This window comes from Rattus rattus, chromosome 3 (assembly GCF_011064425.1).
Source record: "Rattus rattus isolate New Zealand chromosome 3, Rrattus_CSIRO_v1, whole genome shotgun sequence".
In the NCBI taxonomy this organism is placed as follows: Eukaryota; Metazoa; Chordata; class Mammalia; order Rodentia; family Muridae; genus Rattus; species Rattus rattus.
In genome coordinates this window covers 89,884,624-89,905,221 of record NC_046156.1, presented here as the reverse complement: position 1 = coordinate 89,905,221, position 20,598 = coordinate 89,884,624, and the positions used below count along the sequence as shown (strand labels likewise).

General features: G+C 42.5%; 1 protein-coding gene across 1 annotated transcript in view; it reads left to right on the top strand.

The window, feature by feature from the left end:
• Lekr1 (leucine, glutamate and lysine rich 1) overlaps positions 1–11,043 on the top strand; it is a 162,831-nt gene extending 151,788 nt beyond the window's left edge. The window contains exon 13 of the mRNA XM_032898288.1: positions 8,942–11,043. Within this exon, the coding sequence (XP_032754179.1) occupies positions 8,942–9,349 (408 nt within the window). The 3' untranslated portion in view covers positions 9,350–11,043. The remainder of the gene's footprint in view (positions 1–8,941) is intronic.
• The last annotated feature ends 9,555 nt before the right edge of the window (positions 11,044–20,598 follow it).

Sequence of the window (20,598 nt, the reverse complement as noted above, 5' to 3'; positions counted from 1 at the left end):
GTATTTTTATTGAGAAAGTTTTATCTCTGGCATATTTATGATGAATTGCTAAACATTTTAGAAATAGTGTTAACAATTAACACTATTTATTTAACACTATTTAATTAACAATTAACACTATCAGGCAAAAGGAGAGAAAGGCCAAGTCACTGGACCAGCAAGTCCGAAGCCAAAAGAATGGCAGTGTAGAAAAATAAGAAGGGACACAGCCAGAGGACAAGTAGAAAATGAACAAAATCAAGTTTTTATGAAATGCAAATTATCATATATGTGGGTATTGAGCACTATGCTAGATAAATAGTGTATAATTATGGAAAAATGGTAACTACCTTCTGGGAAATATTAAAGAAATTACCTACACATAAATTTATCACATGAAAAACCTAGACTGAAGGGTAGAGACACCCTACATTACAAGCCTATAATTTATCACTACTTGATAAATTACCCTCAAGACAGTAACTTCAAACAATAAGAGTTCGTCGTCTCATTTCTTTTTTGAAAGATTTATTTACTTATATTTATGTGTTCATATGTATCTGTGTGAGTATATGTCTGTAGGTGCTGGTGCATACAACTGTTCACCAGTGGAGGTCACAGGAGGGTGTCAGGTGTCCTTTTCTGTCACTCTTAGCCTGTTTGAGACAGAATGTCTTCCTGAACCTGGGGTGGTCAGGGAGGTGTCCTCGGCTAAGCCAACAAGCTCCCACCATCCTCCTGTCTCTACCACCCACGGAGACGGAATTACAGGTGCGCAAGGCATCCAGCTTGTCGCATGGGTGATAAGGTACAAACGCAAGCCCTCATGATTGTACAGAAAAGATGCTGAACCACTGAGACATCTCATTTCTGTGGAAAAGGAGGCTGTTATGCTTTAGCTGGCTGACTGTGGTTGATGTCTCTTGTGAGGTTGGTGTGAGGGTGTCCAAGAGGCAATGGTCTCAGCTACAGGCTCAGCAGTGATAGGCTTGGCTTGTAGCTAACTAGGATGAGCAAAGTTATATTAACAGGTCGATATTCTCGTGGACTATTAATAGAGAACCTGTGGCTGTTGGCTATAACATCCTTCAATTCCGCGCCACTCGGGTCTCTCCAAAAATGAGCTCACATTGTCTGCTGGCTTCCCTCGGAACCAGTAGAGAAAGCGTGCCAAGGCAGAAGCCACAGTCCTTAGGTAACCCAGAAGTGATGGCTCATGGCTCTCTTTGTATTCTATTCATTACAAATGAGCCAGTAAATCCAGCCCACGTGCATGATATGTAAGTACCCGAGATGTGACCGTCAGAAATGTGATCCTAGGCCATCAAAAGCTTCTGTATGTGTTACTTTTGCTGTGATTTGTTATCCATTGCTGTAATTAAACACCATGATCACAGCAATAGAAGAATAAATTTAGTTGACCTTACACTTCCAGAGGGCTAGTGCTTTTGGTGCTTGGAACAAGGGCATGGAGATGGTGTGGTAGAAACCATCAGCAACCTCGAGTTTTTCTACCTGTCTACATTGTTCCCAGAAATAACAACTCTGTCTTTTTATATATAAAAAGATGTTTAAGCCAATAACTTTGGCTCTGTTCCCTGACTTACTCATATCTTAATTACTCATTTTTTTTTCATTTAAGTCCTGCCACATGGCTGGTTACCTGGTCCTCAGTTTCATATAATAGTCTTTTTCTGTGTCTGAGGTGAATCTCCATTCTGACTCAAACCCAGAATCTCCCCTCTCTCTGCTGGATAGCTGACCTTCTAATCCTGCCTCAGCTCATTGGCCAATCAGTCCTTTATTGACAACCTTTGATTCAGTACAAGAGATTATCTCTATAAGATAGACTGCTGAAGCAGCAGATCTTGATCCACAAGCAAGAGGTAAAAAGAGACATTGGGAATGACACAAGTCCTTTGAAACCTCACAGCCTGCCTCCAGTGACACATCTTCTCCAAGGCCACACCTCCTAATCCTTCTCAAATATTTCCACCAACTAGAAACCAAGTATTCAAACATGGGTCTACACTACGTCTTCTGACCACACCCTCTGGAGGTGATGTTAGCAAAACCAAAAAATGAAGGGTGGATTTCTTTATAGATAAGAGAGCTAAGGAGAGCTCATCTCACATGGCTCCTGGTTGGGAAAGGTATTAAGACAGATTTCATTTTTAAAAATATGGACTTCTGGACCTGGAGAAGTCTATGGCTCAACCTAGAAGCCAAGGTTGTTCTTCACAACTGCCTGTAACTCCAGTTCCAGGGGATCTGATGCCTCTTCTGACCTCTAAGGACTCCTACATACATGTAGTGCACAGACATACACTAAAAACAAAAAAATATGAATTTCTAAAACATAAAAATATATTAGGATAGTATAAAATAGTCATGGCTGATTACTAGAGGGGAGAAACTATTATTCATAAAATAAAGCTAATGAAAGAATTCAACAGGACAGTTTCTTTTCATGGAAGAGACAAGTAGACTAGGCTTTCCATCAGAGGTTACCAAAATATCACCTCAAATTAAGTAATGAGACCTGAAATATAAGTAAATATCTAAGGCTATTTCTCTGGGTAAACATGCCAAAGTACAGCATATGCTTACAAAGCAGGAGATGAGCCGGCGATAGTAGTGCAGCTTCTCAACAGAAAGAATGTGAGCTGTAAAGAAAGTCCTAGCAAATGAAAGGCTCTGTGTGTTCTTCATCATGCTCTTCAGACACTTTAAGTGCCTTGGATTCTGGAGAATTAAAAGCTATAATTACTTGGAGAAAAAATCCCATTAGAATAAAGATAAGTTAATGCTCTCCTAAGGAGGCTAATGAAGGTCAGGGAGTCCGGTGCTCTCTCAGGAGGCCAGAGAGTGAGTGGAATTTGTTCTCAACTGTAGGAAAGGATTAGAAGGAAGCTGGAGCCTCTGACAGGCAAACTGGGCCATCCTCCGTGTGGTAGTTTGAGAAGTGACTCGGTATCATAAGGCAGGACAGTAAGAAGGAGAAGAAGTAACTCACAAGACAGGGTTGGAAGACAGAAATACCGGAAATGCAAACTTAAACAAGACTCCGGAAAGTTCTTACTGGGAAAAAGGCACACACTAAAAAACTGGAACATCAAAACCAGAAAATGAGGACAGGAAGTTAATATTCGCAAATAGTACACTGTTATTAATGCCAAATTAAAATGAGACGGGTTTCTGGTAACAGCGATCCCCCCTCATGTGAGTTCCACATGGATTCCTTTAAGACAGTGTGACCCGACGTAAGGGGCTTCATGGTGATCATGGGATTTAGAGGAAGAGGGTAATGTGTTTAAAGTAGATCCAATGGAAAACAGAGAACTCAAACTTTTTGTTGTTTTAAGACCATAGAAAAGAGAGTAAGAGAGGCAGAGGTTTCAAATTCTGCAGTTCTTATGGCCCATCTAATGGTAGTTTACAAAGTTTGAAAATAGAAAACAGTACTCCTGGTTAGGCATGGAGAATTCCATGGAGAATGGAATGACTGTGTTTGTCTCTACCTTACTGCACTGCCCCAAAATAAAAAGTGAAGCCTAGGGGCTGGAGAGATGGCTCAATGGTTAAGAGCACTGACTGCTCCTCCAAAGGTCCTGAGTTCAAATCCCAGCAACCACATGGTGGCTCACAACCATCTGTAATGAGATCTGATGCCCTCTTCTGGTGTGTCTGAAAATAGCTACAGTGTACTTGTATAAAAAAATATTTAAAAAAAAAAAAAAGTGAAGCCTAGGATCCATTGTCGGTGAGGGGATCCCAAAAAAGAGACCTAATTACATCCTACCACAAGGAGGCTCAGAAAAGGGAGACAAAAAACACCTCTGAAGACAGGATCAAGGAGTGGAGCCCAAAAAAGGAGAGTAAAGGAGCAAATTAATTTCCAGGGACAGCCACCACCACCCCCCACCATATCTCCTGCACCTGCCTAGAAAGAAACCTGACGTGTTCTCTCTAGCAGAATGAGAAAGACACTGTGTGAGAATACATCAGAGCAAGGAATAGACAAAGAGCTGTAAAGAGCAAGTGGGAGATAGCCAATCCTAATCACAAACTCCTTTTCCATGACCCAGACAACCAAGAACTTAGAAAAGCCTATGTATGCTGGCCATTGGGGTATCTAGTACAGTGGCTATATCCACGCCCAGTCTACCAGCCCAGAAACGTGCTAGGCAATAACCGAACACACACACACACACACACACACACACACACACACACTCACCTGTCATTTGGGAACTCATTCTTCAATCACAAACCAAAGCTTAATTATTAGAACTGTCTCTAATATGAAAGACAACAACCAGAAATAAATGAATACATAATTAGTCCAGCCAGATTTAGTCACCAAATGTGTTGACTTGCAGTGTTTTCCTTTTTAGAGCATTCAAATGTCAAAATTGTGGCTGAAGGATTGTCAGTCTGTATTTGCATCAACACACCTGTTTTTATTGCTAGGTTGCTTTGCCTCACATCCTGTGTTTGCTTGTGCTTAAGAAACAATAAAAGAAAGTAAAAGTCGAAGCTATGTGCTGCCGACTCAGGAGAACGTGTCTCCAAACCGTTAGCACAGTGGTGACCTGTGGGAGTCAGAAGAACTGAGTAGGGATCTTAAGTAACCTTCTAAAATATTGGGCTCATGGGTGATCTTAAACCTTTTGATATCTGAAACTGCTTCCAAATATGAACTCTGCTTCAAAAAAGCATTTATGTAGGAGAATTTGATAAAACTCGGTGATGATGGATTTATGTAAACCTGTAAGGTAGAATTTTATGGATACATAGCATTTGCAAGCACAAATGGCTTGTTTTCAAAAGGGATTTCTTTCATTTGGGAGTATGTATTTACTTCAAATGCATATGTAGTTGATGTAGAGAAAATGGCACGTGCCTCTCTGGTAATTCTATGTAGGAGAATAAGAAACCCAAGTCTAGTCAGTAAGTTATCAAACAAGTGATTCTCAACCCTGAGACACAAAATTACAGCATCAGTCTCTCTTCCAAAGAGTAAAGCTTTTAAGGATCTTGCTTACTTGGCTGCCTGACAGCGGGGACAGATGAGCTGAGAACCCAAGAGTTTGGCCATGGAGCATGCGCAGATGTGGGCTCAGCAAGGGCATCTCTACTTGTAAAAAAGGAAGATGTCAGGACAGCGGCACGTTGGGAAGAAATATGGAGACATCGCTTTGTTACACTTAATTAACAGTGACAAGATATTAAAATTGGATTGTTGATTTAGAAGAGGAAATCCTAAATAATGTATCTTTTAGGCTCCTCTCCCTTGTCTTGAAAAATTGACTCTTGAAGACGATTATTCTGAGGAATTTTGTTATTTCTATGACTTTTATTCTGAGAAGCTTAAAATAGTTGGTTTTTATTGTTTGCAAGCCTGCGTATATAATTTTAATATTTCTGCCTGACATCTGTCTTGTTTCCTAAAATTTTATTTAGTTTCTCATTCCTAGTTTACCAAAAAGCCATTTCCATTGTCCTTCTGCAGTGCTGGGCCAACTGGCTGGCTGGAGGCGAGCACATCTTTCACTAACTCTTACTCATCTGTCTACTTTCCATACCTTGTCCATAGAGACTCCTTCACCTCAATTGCACCTTCCTCCCCAACACAGCTGGCTGGAAGCCCACTTTCCTGAGTTCTGTCTGGTTAGAGCTGTCAGAGACTGTGTCCTCTCTCATCTCGTGACTGGTCGGGACCTTGTTAGTGTAAACCATGAACAAGGGCATCTGTGTTTATTCTTCAGTGAAGACCTCTTTCCTGGCATCTGCCCACCTCTGCCCGGCTATGCCAGATACAGCTGACTCAGAAACACCACAACCAGGATTCTCACCTTCACAATAATCAGGTCACTCAGCAAAGCCTTCTCTTGCTTCTTCTCTGTTTACAACTGAAAATACTCAGTTGTTTCTAAGGGTAAAATGAAAAGATATAAACCAGTCACTCTTACCTTTCAAAAAGTAGGGAAGCAGCTACTTTGAATATTAGAAAGTTTAAATGCATGATGAGCTAATTTAATTTTTTTTACCTACTGACTCAGTGGGAGTTCAATTAAGCAATTAATTATTTTAAGTCCAATTGAAGTGGCCTTTTGTCTGAGACAGCATAGACAGTGTTCGGCAGCAAAGCATGGGCTTTAGGACCAGAGCAGTAATTCTCTCTTCCCTAGGCCACACTAACCCAGCACTCAGGACAGAAAGAACCTCCTCTATAAAAACTTTGAGTCCCTGCTATACTCTTTCCCACCTTGCCCCTTGCCCCACCCTGCAATGTCTTTCACAAAGCTGGCCTGGTGAGCTTCTTTTCATGCCAATGTGACCGTGCCAGTGCCCTGCTTGAAACATCTCCTCCTGATCCAGCTGGTCCTCTCAGAGCCAAGTAAAATCTCCAGCAATAACATACTGCCAAAGTTCTCCTTCTCTGACTCGCTCGCTTCCTCCCACCTCAGTGCTGGTCTCTTCTCCTGTGTCTGTAAGCTGAGTCTTCTAGCAGCCATGCTCCATTCCTGGATGTGTCTCTCTTGCTGCTCCCTTTACTTGGGAGCCCTACTTTGCCTTCTTTACCTGGTGCATGCCTGCCACTTCATTTTGACTTCTAGGTCTGTTGCAATTAGGTAATAATTACTTGACCATGCTAAGGTAAAATGTAGCTCAGGATCGTCTTGTCTCGGACACGTAGAGTACAGTGACCTCACTGGTCATTCTCAAGTTGGCTGCTGAGTTCCAGCCTCATCAAGCATATTCTAGCTTACATATTTTTTCATGTTACTCAGTATAAATACATATTAAAAGTCTGCCACAGCCAGATGTAGTAACACATGTATGCCTTTAGTGTTGGCGTTTGAGAGGCAGAGGCAGAGGCAGAGGCAGAGAGAGGCAGAGAGAGGCAGAGAGGCAGAGAGAGAGGCAGAGGCAGAGAGGCAGAGAGAGAGGCAGAGAGGCAGAGGCAGAGAGAGGCAGAGGCAGAGAGGCAGAGGCACGAGTGATCTCTGAGCCTGAGGCCAGCCTGGTCTAGAGTGAGTTTCAGGATAGCCAGAGCTACTACATAGTGAGATTCTTTCTCAAAACCAAACCAACCAACCAATAAGCAAAGAGAGTCTGAACACCCCAGCCCTTTTGCCTAATTTCTGCAAACTATACAGCCTAGTTCCTGACTCTCCTCACACAGGATGGAATGTTCCACTAATGTGTCTGCTGTGTCACTTCCACATGTCCTCTCATAGTAATGGCACACTCCACTCCTCAAATAGCAATTTCCTAACCTTTCCAAGGTTCTGTTTCCATATCTTACACTATAATTGAAGACATTATAACACCTACACTATTTGTTGGACAAAACTGTGTTGTAGTATTAATTTAGGGGAAGACATAGTAAAGTCAGCAGAGAAAAGGAGGGCATTAGGATATCCACCCAAGAAATCTGTGTTTTGGCACAGGTCAAAGTCCCAACCGTGGATCCTTTCTTCAGTTCCGAGGCCCCCTGGTTTGGGAAATAATAGAAAGAGAATTAATCCTTTGTTCTGAAAGCTAATAGTCTTGAAGGATGGTTGCGAGTGGCGGGCCTCATGCTGAGACAGTCAGCAGCCCTTTCCCCCTCCCCTCACTGATCTTCTCTGCTGGACTGTGGCCAGGAGGAATTGGAATGTGCAAGCTGAGAACTTGCTGGCTGGCTCGACCTCACAGGCGGAAAGCACAGCCTGGAGTCTGCTGGCACCACGCTCCAGCTGCACCTGCTGCTGAGGAAGCCTTTCTCTCGCTCTACCTTCCCGGTCCCTTGCCACTTGCCTGAAGCCATTTTCTAAAGGACTTGCCTCGGATGTGTTTTCTGTAGAGTATTACTTTCCTTTGAGGCTCAAATTCAAGTGCAGTGAGTTGATTAGATCTTATTTTTCTCTAATGAGTACCCCTGCCATCCCTCGTCTCGTGACTTCACATTGTACACCTGTTACTCCTGCGTGTGTGTGTGTGTGTGTGTGCATGAGTGTGTGTGAAAACTGACTCAAAGTTTTCTTAAGCTGGGGTATTTTATACAATTAATTAAAAACAACTTAAATTTGATTACTTCTACACATTTTGCCAGCTTATTGCATGTATAGATAAACAGTATATATACATATAGATAAATATAGATGTATATAGTACTGTACATATAAATACTGTAAATAGATTAATAATACAGTAGTCTCCTTTTTAAAAGTAAGGTCAAATTAATAGAGCTTAGAATTCTTGGGAAAATAAGATGAAAATATCTTACCAGTTTTTTCTCCTAGACGTGAATGTGTATGCCTGCATTATGACTAAAGTACACGCCTCACACAGGCACAGGGCAAGAGGCAGCAGGCCTCTGCCACTTCAGGTCCAAGTTGCTCTCAACGAGTTATGTAACTGACTGTGGCTTCTGGGTCTTTCTGTGGTGGATCTGTCAGGAGCAGTAAATGCGATGACTCTAACACCGCACCTTATCAATCAATCTTCCTCGCTAAAGGCTTGATACTTTCCCCACCCCTGACTTCCAACCAGTATTCAGGTGGAGTTGATGAGAGCCAGATGACAAAGCCACAAATGCCAGTGGTTTCCAGTTCCTCTAAAAATTAAAAACAAGCAGAAGCAAATAATAGACCAATGGATATATGAATGAGTGGGGACCATGTGTGTATGCAGTGTAAATAGATGAGGACCTCTGACCCAGTTCCACCATCCGTTCTCTGGAACCCTGGACGCTCATTCCCCCACTACAAAGGCAAGGGCTGAACTAAACTTCTGTTCGCACCCTTTCCCGCTTCACACTCTATTTTTCATTTCTCTGTCTCATAGGGTATTAAAAAGACTGGGAATACAGCCTCTGACCTGCAGCTCAGTTCTGATTTAAATTGTCAGTAACGCTCCACTTACATAAACTGTTTAAAGCCAGGGGTGCTTTTTCCTCGTCTCTTTGCAGAACACTTTTCTCCAGGAAACAGTGCGCAGAGAGTGTGAAGAACGCTTTGAACTGACAGAGGCTTTGAGTCAAGCCAAAGAACAGCTCCTGGAGCTTAAGAGGAGCGGAGGAAGCTTAAGAAGTTCCCTCAATAAGGGTGCCCTAACCCACCCTGCCTCGGCAGTCAGTAATCACCGCGAGCTAAGCAATGTGAGACACAACTGTGGACGAGGCACCAGCTCGGCCAGCCTGCGCGGACTGCCAAAACCCTCCGCAACCCCAACCCCAGATAAACTCAAGAAGGTCGACAGCTCCGGACTGCCTGCCCTTTCCCAGGCATATCCTCCCAGGGGCCGAGCAATTTCAGTAACCGAGACCAGGCAGAGGTTGACAGCCATCATTCGCAGGAGGCTGAGTCAGCAGCGATGACCTGCTTGGGAGGGTTCCACCCTCGGTGTACACCCCCTTGCACAGCAAGGCGGTGACTCACTGGAACCCGGTGCCAGGAAACAAACGTACGAAGCTAGAACTGAGGAGACACAGTTTTCAAAGGGCCTCAGAGACTGCAACAGATAATGAAGCTGGTACTCCAGAGATCTGACTTCTACGTTCATGTATATATTTTATGCTTTTCAAATCTGGCCCTTAGAGACCACAGAGAAAAACTTCTCATCCTGGCGAGTTTTTCTCTTCCTCCCTCACTTTCTGTCTTCCATCCCCCGCCCTTCCTCTCCTTTTTCTACCATAGCAAGTAGCATATCGACACAAAATAGATTATATTGGCTTTATAGCATTTTTTCATTTGTTTATTGAACTAAATAGATGTAAGCATTCCAACTAGAAACAGAAAGTCCTTAATTGATTTCCAAAGTCCTTATAATATTTACAGAGCTAATAATCATCTTCAAATGCTCAGCGTACCTGGTTATCTGACTGCTTTGTAGACTGGGTCAAAAGTAAGGATAGCCTTTTAGAAGACTATCTGCTGTGGGTCTCGGACCTCGTACAAAAGACAGTGATTCCCATTCAAGGAAAAGTAGTTTGAATCTCTAATTATGAATATCACTTTAGAAAATGACATGACCATGAAAATGCTTCTTAGTGCATATTTCTGCATTGAATACTTTTTGGTACACAGCTGAGTTCTATTGAACTTGTATTTTCCAGCCATGGGGAAGAGAACTAACACAAGGTCACTTAGTAAAAAGAATATAAGGCTAATTTGGATTCAAAATTGATTACCCTTGAAAGTGTCTAACTGATTAACAGTTTCTATTCTCAGTGTGAGAATGTAAAACAAGATATGCTATTTAAAGTTACCAAGCTCTGGCTCATGTAGCTGATCTTACCTCCAGCAACCCTTCATCTGTCTTTTCTCCATCTGATAGGACTGTATTTGTCTTTATAATGGGGAAGGGGGACCAAATCTGATATATCATGGACATTAAACTTTCCTCGTCTCATATAGGAATACTAGTAACATGTGATTATAGCACATTTAATTATCTATTTGGCTGCAGTGTTGATGAGAGAAAACAGTGGTACTAGCATCCTAACCATGGCATAAAAGAGTGACATCACTAAACAAAACCACAGTTATCTCCGTCTTTTTAAGACTTATAAACTGCTTTAACCTTAAAATGATTCCACATTAGCTCCCTGGCTACTTTAGGTAAGATATCTCTGTGTTAAGGATTAGGATGCTGTCCATTGTTTACAGAGGGGCCATTCTTCATAATGCTTTGCATGGGAGAGCACAAACTACAGAAGAGTGGCTCAAGGATTGCCCTCGCCCTCTCCACAGATAAGAAGCAGATGAAAAGCATGTTACTTGGCTGAAGGAGTATACTTAGAGACAGAGTCGAAACAGGACCACTGTCACTTAATCCCAATCTCTCCAACCTTAAAAGCTTCCCAGGCTCCACCAGGACTGTTGTCAACAGCACCCACACTGCAGTTAATTAACATTGTTTCCCCCTTAAGTGCACCGACTTTTGAAACTTGAGTTGTATAAGAAGGAAATTGATTCAGGGAAGAGTAACGATAAAGTAACAAATGTCCTTTGCTAATTATACTTTTCTAGAGAACTCTAAGTGTGCATCTATTAAAACAAGAAATGTTAACTGGTATTCCCCTTCCTTGATAGCATCTTGTATAACACGGCAGGGACCACTGCACTAGATCTCCTTGTTCTGAACTTTTGTTTGCACATTGAATTACAAGGACCTGTGACATAAGGTGGATGGTAAAGGGAGCAAAGGCTATCTTGGGCAATGATCTCTGTCATCAGGTTCAACATGCTTTTTCACTGTTTTGCAATCTCAGCTCCCCTTGCAGGAGTCATAGGCATACAATGAGTTTCTTTATTCTTACTGGGAATACAGGTCAGTAAGAAAAGTCACGTGTAAGCTTTTCTAAACTGATAGGACTGCCCTTGCAAAACATGGTTTCTTAGATTGTTGATACACTCTTGCTTTACAATGAAGGACTACCTCTGTAACTCAGACTGGGACCATTGTTTGACACATGGCTGTGTTATATGCTACAAAGATATCAGGGAAGTATAAACAGAAAATGGTAGTCACATTTGTTTAACCTACACCCTCTGAGCAGTACCGCTTGAGCTGCAGGAATAAGTATTTGAAGAAAGAAATCCTTAAAAGTGGCACAAGAACTGGTGACCTCGAGGTTAACAACAAATCTTTATTTTTCCATGGATGAACTCTGAGCATGGAAGAGTATCAGGAATTAGCAGTGAAGGGCTAGGACGGCTCGGCCAATAAGAGCACCTGCCGCACTTGCAGCAGACCCTGCTTTGGTTCCTGTCCTCACATGGCAGCTCAAACTGCAACTCCATCAGAACCTGGTGCCCTCTTCTTACTTCTAGGGGCACTGCACATAGGCAGTACCCATACATTCATCCTGGCAAACCACACGTACAAATAAAGTAAGGAAATAACTTAAAAATAATAAATAATTGTAGAGTTCCAAAGTACCAGAGCATCTTGAATCACAGGTTAATCCTAAAGCTATCCACTTGCTTCTTTAACAGATATGGATACTATCATAAAAGATTATGGTGAGAGCTAGAAAAGGAAAAAGGAAAAAAGATGTCGATCCTCAAGAACTGTATAGTAGGGGCCAATAATAAAGTATATGCGGACAGGAAATAGAAGGGAGATGTTGAGCAAAGAGTTGGAACAAAGTAGTAAAGGAATCTCAGAGGAACCAGGGATGCTTTAAAACACAATTGGCCAATTCATGTTCTCAAAAAGAGGAGTGGAATTGTACAGAAAGGGGGTATTCTAGGTAGAGAAGTTCGTAAACTGAGGCACAGACACGGGGGTCACATGAGCATTTGATGGGGGGAGCTAGCAGCAGCCTGAGTCCCAGGTGGACTGATGTCATTGTTAGGGGTGTTGAGTAAGGGCCAGTGCGTGCTTTTAGCTGGAAGTGGATGTGCTCGGCTGGAATTGGGAGCACTGCCCTGGCACTGCTGTGCTGTGCTATCATGGACCGGGAAGGCTGGGGATGCAGCAGCAGCTGGCAGACAACGAGGAGTCCAGACGAGTAATGAAGTTCTAATGAAGACATTTGTGTTGGGAATAAATAGTAGGCATCAGATTAAAAACCTATTCAGAGCAGGGAAAAGATTTTTTTCTCCTGCTGACTGCAGCTTGAAAGTATTGCCAGCCCTTGACACATTGGCAGGAGCCCCTTTGATGAGCCTGGCTCTAATCAGAGGATCATCTCTATTTAAGAATATTATAACCCCTCTGAATAATGTGAAGGAGGAGGAGCTGCGTGTCGCTTGGGAAACGCAGGACCCCACAGACAACTACACGTAAGAACTCTCCTTACAGGTCCGAAGGGTGTTCTACGAATTATGGGAAGAGTGAGAAATGGACATTAAACAGAAGCAATCATAGTCTTGACTCAAAGAATGCAAGTGCCACTAAACAGGAAGACTCTGCAGTGACACGTGCAATAAAACCTCCCGATTCTCACGCTTGGGAAGGGAAATATAAAAGGCAGTGCTCAAAATAAGGGTTATCTTAATATCTTTACATTTTATAGGACTGAAGAGACCTGGTACATCACCTGGTCCAGATTTATATCTTATGTGGGTAGATAATAGTTGACTTAGTTAATTACTTTTCTATTTGCATAACTGTGTAACATCAGACTGAATGAAAGAACCTGGGCTTCAACTTCTGGCTTCCATGTCTCATTTCCAGACAGAGAATGTGCCCCGTGTGCCAGGTTTTTATACTCAGAGTCAGCCTTCCAGCAAGATCAGGACCTACTACCTTTCGAAATGCAGAATTTCAGGCCTCACACCCAAACCTATGACTGAACTCTTCTCTCCCTCCTCTCCCCTCCACCCTTCCTCTCCTCCTCCTCCCCTCCCCTGCCCTCATCTCCTCTGCTGTCCTCTCCCCTTCTCTTCCCAGCTCCCTGCATGCACTACACAATCACTCAGCACTGAGCTGGACCCCCAGCCTTAGGTCTTAGTCTCTGGTGAGTGTGTTTACATTGGGCTCGTTGCCCATGGTCCAGTATTCCACATCTACTCACCCCAAGGTAAACAAAATAGCCTTGCCTTATTTAGTCCCTGTGCCTAAGTGACAACAGTGAGCTAATGAGACATCCCCCCCCACCGTGTGCCACATGGACCCACTGACACCTTCTCCCAGTGCGTTAAGATTCTTCTGTGCGGCCATTGATTCAGAGTCCATAACTCTCTAGGGAAACTAGTGGTTAAAGAAAATCAATATTCATCCCTAAAAATCCCAGAACACATCTCAACACCCAAAGCTGTGAGCCACAGCACAGTTGGAGAGTTTATTGTTTTAATCTGATAGAGGAATTCTGGTTTAATAATTGGCAGCACACTGAATAATCATAAACTTTAATCTCATAATAACATGTATTTGAACATCTGTTTACGTTTGTAATGGTGACATCAACTCATTGTCTTCTGAGACTTGGGAAATTTTCTAGGGAGATAAAGTAAATGCATTGAAACTATTTCTCCTGGAAGTAGTTTTGAACCAGTGGATTAATATGATTTAAAGACAGAATTAACACTGGCTAAATGGAATTCAGTTCAGATTCTCAGTTTCACGAATCTGGATAGCACAATGAGATGTTAACTCACTGGCCTGTGAGCACGGCATTTAAGGGACAGTCTTTAAGTGTGCTGTCCTTTCTGGTCGGCATCGTGCTGTGCGAGTGAACCTGAGGACAACCGGAGAGCTCCTGTTGTTCTCCTGAGCTCCTCACAGCTCTGCTGCTGAGCCTGGTCTCCCATCCATTCTTTGAATGTTTTTGATTAAGAAAAGAATGAAAGAAGCCAGTTGTGATAGCACACAACAGTCATTACAGCACCAGGGATGTAGAGGCAGGAGGATCACTAAGTTCAAAGCCAACCTAGGCTCCATGGCACATTTGAGGCCAGCCGCATATAGAGATTGTCTCAGTCAATCCATCAATCAGTGTGAAGATGATAATGAGATGGATTGATTCCATTTGCCATTTAAAATTTTAATACATCATATTAGTATATTTAGTGCTGATACTTGCATAGTTAGAGTTAAAAATACTTCTCTTAGTTAAGTGCGTCAAACTCAACAATTAGACGTGTCTAACTGAGGACAGTGAAGCATTTTATAGGCCTTTGTAAGGCATCTGTGAGGAGGATTAGCTCTGGCAGTAGATTTATTTGCTGAGGATGTGAGCAGCTGGTCCTGCCTCGCTGCCAGCGCTGTCTCCATCTCCCAGGCGAGCTCCTTGCGGCCCACCACATTAATCTAGAGAGATCTATCTGTCCTCTGTCTTCTTGAAGCAAATGAGTTCTCCAGTCATAATTTTCTATCCACAGCCTTAAATTTCTAGGGAATTAAGGTCACTGCCAAAATTCAAGTGACTCCTTTTTACTTATTGAAAGCAGGATTTCTGAAAGCTCCTGAGTAGTCAACTTTTCCACCCACTATTTCCAGACTTTAACATATTTGTGTATTTGAGGCTTAAGCTTGGGTTGCAAGGATCTCGAATCTGAAATCCTCTCCATTTCCCATGTAGTATACAATACTTAATATAGAAACTGAGATACGTACTTTTAGTGAGCTAGAGAAAAAGACCCACCTCTGTACCTGAACAGTCCTCTTGCACATATTTAGGTTGGAATCTTAAACAATCAGAAGTCTGAGTAGCTGTTTTGGGCATTTTGAAGATAGCCAGAATGTTGTAAATATTGGCACTTGTACAAAAATTTTTATGACTGCAAAATCTTTACTGAACTACCATATTAAGTTACTATAAATACATAATCTTTTGTAATTTTTCTATTTTGCACTATTATAATGGTTATTAATGCTATCACCCTTATGATGACATAAATATATTTTAATGAATAATTAGAAATCACAAAAAATAAATTTTATTAGTAGTACATTTTTATTTAATGTATGTAGTTATATGAGTGTATGCATGTGTGCATGTACCATGGTGTTTGAGTAGAGGTCAGAGGTCAACTTTGGGAATTCAGTCCTCAGCTTCCACTGTGGAATCTGGTCCTCAGGCTCGCCTAGCAATCGCTTTCATCCATTGAGTCACCTTACTGGCCTCGACAGCGCTTCTGTGATGAGTTGGATCATATCCTTTTCTTTAGATTTAGTGGAAAATTAAAATCTAAGGATAGTAACCTATGCCTATAATCCTAGCCGTTGAGAAGTTGGAGCAAGAAGATGCTGGGTTCCAGGCCAGCATAATGAGTTATTGGCCAGTCTGGACTGTGAAGTACGAGGTGCTGTCTTCCGAAGATTAAAATGACACAAGAAGAAGAACAGGAGGGAGAGTAAGAAAGGCCTTTGTAGGAAAGAAGGCAATTGACTGGTCTTTATGTTGGATATTAGTTATTTTGAGAAAAGTTCAACTATGTAGCCTAGTCTGGCCTTGAACTCATTATCTTCCTGCCTCAGCTTCCCGACTGCTGGGATCACAGGTATGCTCCATCATTCTGAGAATGTCTTATGTCTTATTACTTGGTGTCTTATTAAGTCAAATGTTTCAAAAACTTTTCTCTGGCATATCTGTAATATACTCAATAAAAGTATATCAATAAATGTTGATTATATATTTGAATAGTACTTAAAAGAATTGATGATACTAATGTTTACTACATCTGTAATGACTCTGTTAGCTTGTTTGTGCCCTGGGCATACACCCAAGTAAAAATGAAGAGTCCGTATGTGCAAGTGTGCTGTGGGAGGGGATGGCTGCAGCCTTTCTCACTCACGTTTGCCCTGCTGTAACGAAGCTGCCCCAGACACACACTTTGGCATGGGATATAAGGAAGATAATCATAGTGTCCTGAATTGTTTTTAATCCCACCACTATCCTTTACCTTGAACCTGAACTCAGGAGATTCCACCATGTAAAATGTTGCATGTCTAAACTGCACCCACCTCAACAGGTATGTTTGTGTAAGGGAAATACTGAATCCCATATGTATGCATTCTGCAAGCTAAAGACTGCTGACCAAGTCAGGATAGCCAGGATCCTGTTTGCACCCAACATTAGACCTGAGCAATGCCCCCAGACCCACAATCCAGTTCAGAGACTGTTCTGCCCTCCCTGCCACTACTCAGGAGTGGTGGATGACGTTGCACTGTATAGATTTATTCTTGAGGTCCAGCAACTCAAAGTTTTCCCTGCCTCATCCGAATCAGTTCCTAGAGAACCACAGAGGAAACAATCACAAGAACTACTGATATTGTCCCTGGGTTTCTCTGTAACCACACCTCTGTGGAAACCCTGGTAATACATTTAGCCACAGAGACCCCACAGTCAGCCACACCTATCCACTTAGAGTCTTTAAGTATACAAGCAAAGCGAAGTATTTCCAGCCATTTGCAGTAGGAAGAGAAGTACAGTCATGAAAATTGAATTTGAGGTCAAACAGTCTTAAATTCTTTGTGGCTTACATAGTGTGAATTCTAAGCTAATTATAGTTACTGTCATCAAATTCTTATTTTTACAAATCATCTTGGAGCAAAGACATTGTTTATTCCCTCCATGCCCTGAATATAGTATATAGAACAGAAATGTTACAGGGTTTGGTGTTATACTTAAGGATTTAGGTGCCGTTTGAAGGCCTTTAAAAGTGTTTTTCTAACCAATATTTTTTTTCTGCTATCAGGGATTGAATGTAGAATGTGCTGGTCAAGTGCTTTGCTACTGAGCCAATCCTGTAGCAATTAACGATTTCTACTTTAATGCTTTAAATTGCCTGGCGCGTTTAAGTGGTGCTTGTGTACAGTCTGTGTCCCTTATCTCTGATACTCTACATCCTGACTTTAAACTTCACAGGCAGATTCTTAATTGCCCAAGGTCCTTGGATACCTTGGGCTCCTACAGCCATCTCCACCTTCCTGGGAGCTGAGACACCATGCTCTTGCTAGGGCACAGGACAAGGCATCTCATTAGGTCTGAGGCCATGTGCCCCACTTCACATACTAACGTCACTTCAACCCAAAGTCTTTACGAATTATTAATTTTTATTCTTCTGGCCTTAGTAATGTGAAAGCAGCTAATCCTGACAACTGTATGTTCACATACTATTGAAGCCCAGCCATTAATGGGGTACCAGAAATTCCTTTTCCAAGTTCAGTGCCATGGTTTTAACACAGAGCTCTCATTAGAGTTCTGAATTTTCTGGAAACATGGCAAGGGTTTTGTCTCAGCCGTCTGCCTTGGCCTTTGGATTTAGTTCTAGCACCCTCCAGGGGATAATTTAGCCTCCACTCTCCCAATTTATTTAAATATATCAAAAAGTGGGGCTACACTCCCCTAGCTGACTCAGTCTAGCATCAGAGTGTCCCTACAGGTCACGGAGGAATTTCCCTTTATTATCAAAAATTGTGAATGAAGAGGCCAGGGGCCCTCTCGGCCTGGTTGAAGGGCTGTGTTCTTGCTTTGTCCTTTAAGTTTGAAGGCAGAATTGTAGATGGCATGATGACCTCTGGCTACCATGTTAGCTTTCATACCATTAAAAACCTGGTAGTTAAAAGGGAAAGGGTCAGATGCAACAGGTAGGCAGCAAGATAGCAACAAGAATTTGAACCCTTCTAGGTGCCAAGGATACTTTGCTCAGAATATGTAGAGATGTCAACTCTTTAAGATGGCTGGAGGGAACTTGTGTGACTGGCAGTAAACAAAGAGAGCTGAAGGTGTCACAATCTGGACAATGGAGCTACTCTCCAGGACAGCACAGGTATAGCACCAGAAGGAGCAGCACAAAAAAGTCCCAAAAGTGAAGCTCTCTGTGGCAGGATGGGACCACACCATCATAGCATTAACAGAAACAATGACAGCTAATATTTCCATTGATAAGGGGTGCAGCTCATTGCCAGAGGTCTGAAGTGCACCAGAGCCCAGGAACTAGCTATATTAGCTTCTTCTACAGACGAGAAAACAGAGGGACAGAGAGGCTAATCAACCCTGTAGCATGGCTAGTCAATGGCAGCTCTTGGCCTAGAGACTAGGCGACAGAAGAGGAATGGCAGTATGGTCTCTGCATGTCACATCCCAGAACAATCTGGATGCTTTGTGCTCTGTCTACTGACAAAAAAACCCTCAGCCTCATCCGAAGACAAGCATTCAATGAAGGGCAATAAAACCAGCTTCAATGAGTGGAGAATACATTTATGGAACAAAAGAACACATGCAGACAGACCTGGAAATCATCTTAGAATCCTTTAGGGGGTCCTATAGAAAGTTATTTATATCCTATAATAATGAAATGTAGCCCTTATATTCCATTTAAAAATAATTTCCAATATTAAATCTTTAGGTATTGTACTTTCATATGTATTTCTAAACAATGCTCCCACACGGGAGCAACGCTTCTTCCCAAAGTCATAAGGTTTTCAGCAAAAGTCTCAGTGCCAAGTGTGTAATACTTTCCCCCTTGAGTTGTCAAAGCGATCCCAGAGGGCCTCCAAAGTAACATCAACAAGTACCATTGCTCCTGGTTGCCTACTGAAAATTGATGGTGAGACTGCTGAATACATCACACAGTCACGGGGCATGGACAAAGCACAGTGGACCTGAGCTGGAAGGTATCTCTCCCCTAGATAGGTACCATATTTACGTTGAGTCCTATGGAGGCTGCTGCAGGAGATGCCCATGAACTGACTCTCCTCGCTGTGAGCTACAGTGATGAGCGCCTGGAGAGGCACACCTGTTGGTTTAAGAGGCACAAATGGTGTGTGGAGTGACCAGTCACTTCCTAATTGGATCTAAGCCCCTCCACAAAAGGAAACGCATGTTGCGAGCTCTAAGTCTGGTTTATCACCAGCTTGAAACTGTGATCTATGGTTGGTGTGGTCACAGGCTACAGGGAGGAATCTACTAACTTGCTTTGCCAGCTGGAAATACGTGCTAATTTTTCACCTTTATGCTCATCATAAAGATTAATGAACCTCTCAGCTTTCATCAAAGAAGCTTTTTGCAGTGGATTGTCTATTAAACAATTGGGGAAAGTACAGAAAATGGAGTGCTTGCCTCTAAGTGGGACATCTATGTTGTCACTAAAACCCCACTCCAAGGCTCAGGGAACATTGTAGAAGAGAGTCAGAGGTTGAGAAGGATGCAAAACTGTCGTCTGGACACGCTGTGGCCGTGACTAACTCGCTCTCAAACTCAGCAGACCTGCACAAGATCAGTTTCCTCATCTCAAGGGAAGAGGAAAGGCTCACGAGGGCCCACCTCTTCCTGAGACACAATTCACAGTCAGTGGAAACTGGAAGGGATGTCACTCACTTTCATGTTAAAGTCACTGATAGTTACCCACACTCAAGTGCAAAACTAAACAGAAGCTCTGATCCATGCTCATTCAGGCAACTCGTTAAACTCAAGAGTCACGCAGGAAAAAGCAAAGTCGAAGGGAACTTGTCAGGAAGACAGTTTCAGCAAGAGAAAGAAAGCCAGGTAAGGCAGATTAAGTGGTTGGGAGGAACAGAGTTTATTATTTACATGTGTGAAACTGTCAAAAAATTATTTAAAAAATAAAAGTTGGAGAGAGGGCTCAGTGGTTAAGGTCATCCTGCTCCCCCAGAAGGCCTGAATTCCCAGCACCCACACCAGGTAGCTCACAATCACCTGTAATATCAATTCACCCTTTCCTGGCCTCTGTGGGTACCTACGTGTGTGTGCGCATACATGTGCGCGCACACACACACACACACACACATACACATGCACACACACATACACACACACATACACACACACACATGCACACACATACACACACACACACACACACACACACATCCATATATATCTTTAAAAATAAAAGAGAACAGAGCTGGAGAGATGGTTTAGCAGTTAAGAGCACTGACTGCTCTGCCAGAGGTCCTGAGTTCAACTCCCAGTAACCACATGGTGGCTTACAACCATCTGTAATGGCATTAGATGCCCTCTTCCAGTTTATCTCTGAAGACAGCTACAATGTACTCATAAAGTTGTTTTAGAAAAATAAAAGCAAGCAGAGTAGTATAAGGCTATGGGTGTGCTCAATAGGTGTACATATGCCCAGTCAAGCCCCAGATTGGGAAGGATAAAAAACATTAACAATGAAAACTGACAAGGGTTATAACCACCACCACCCA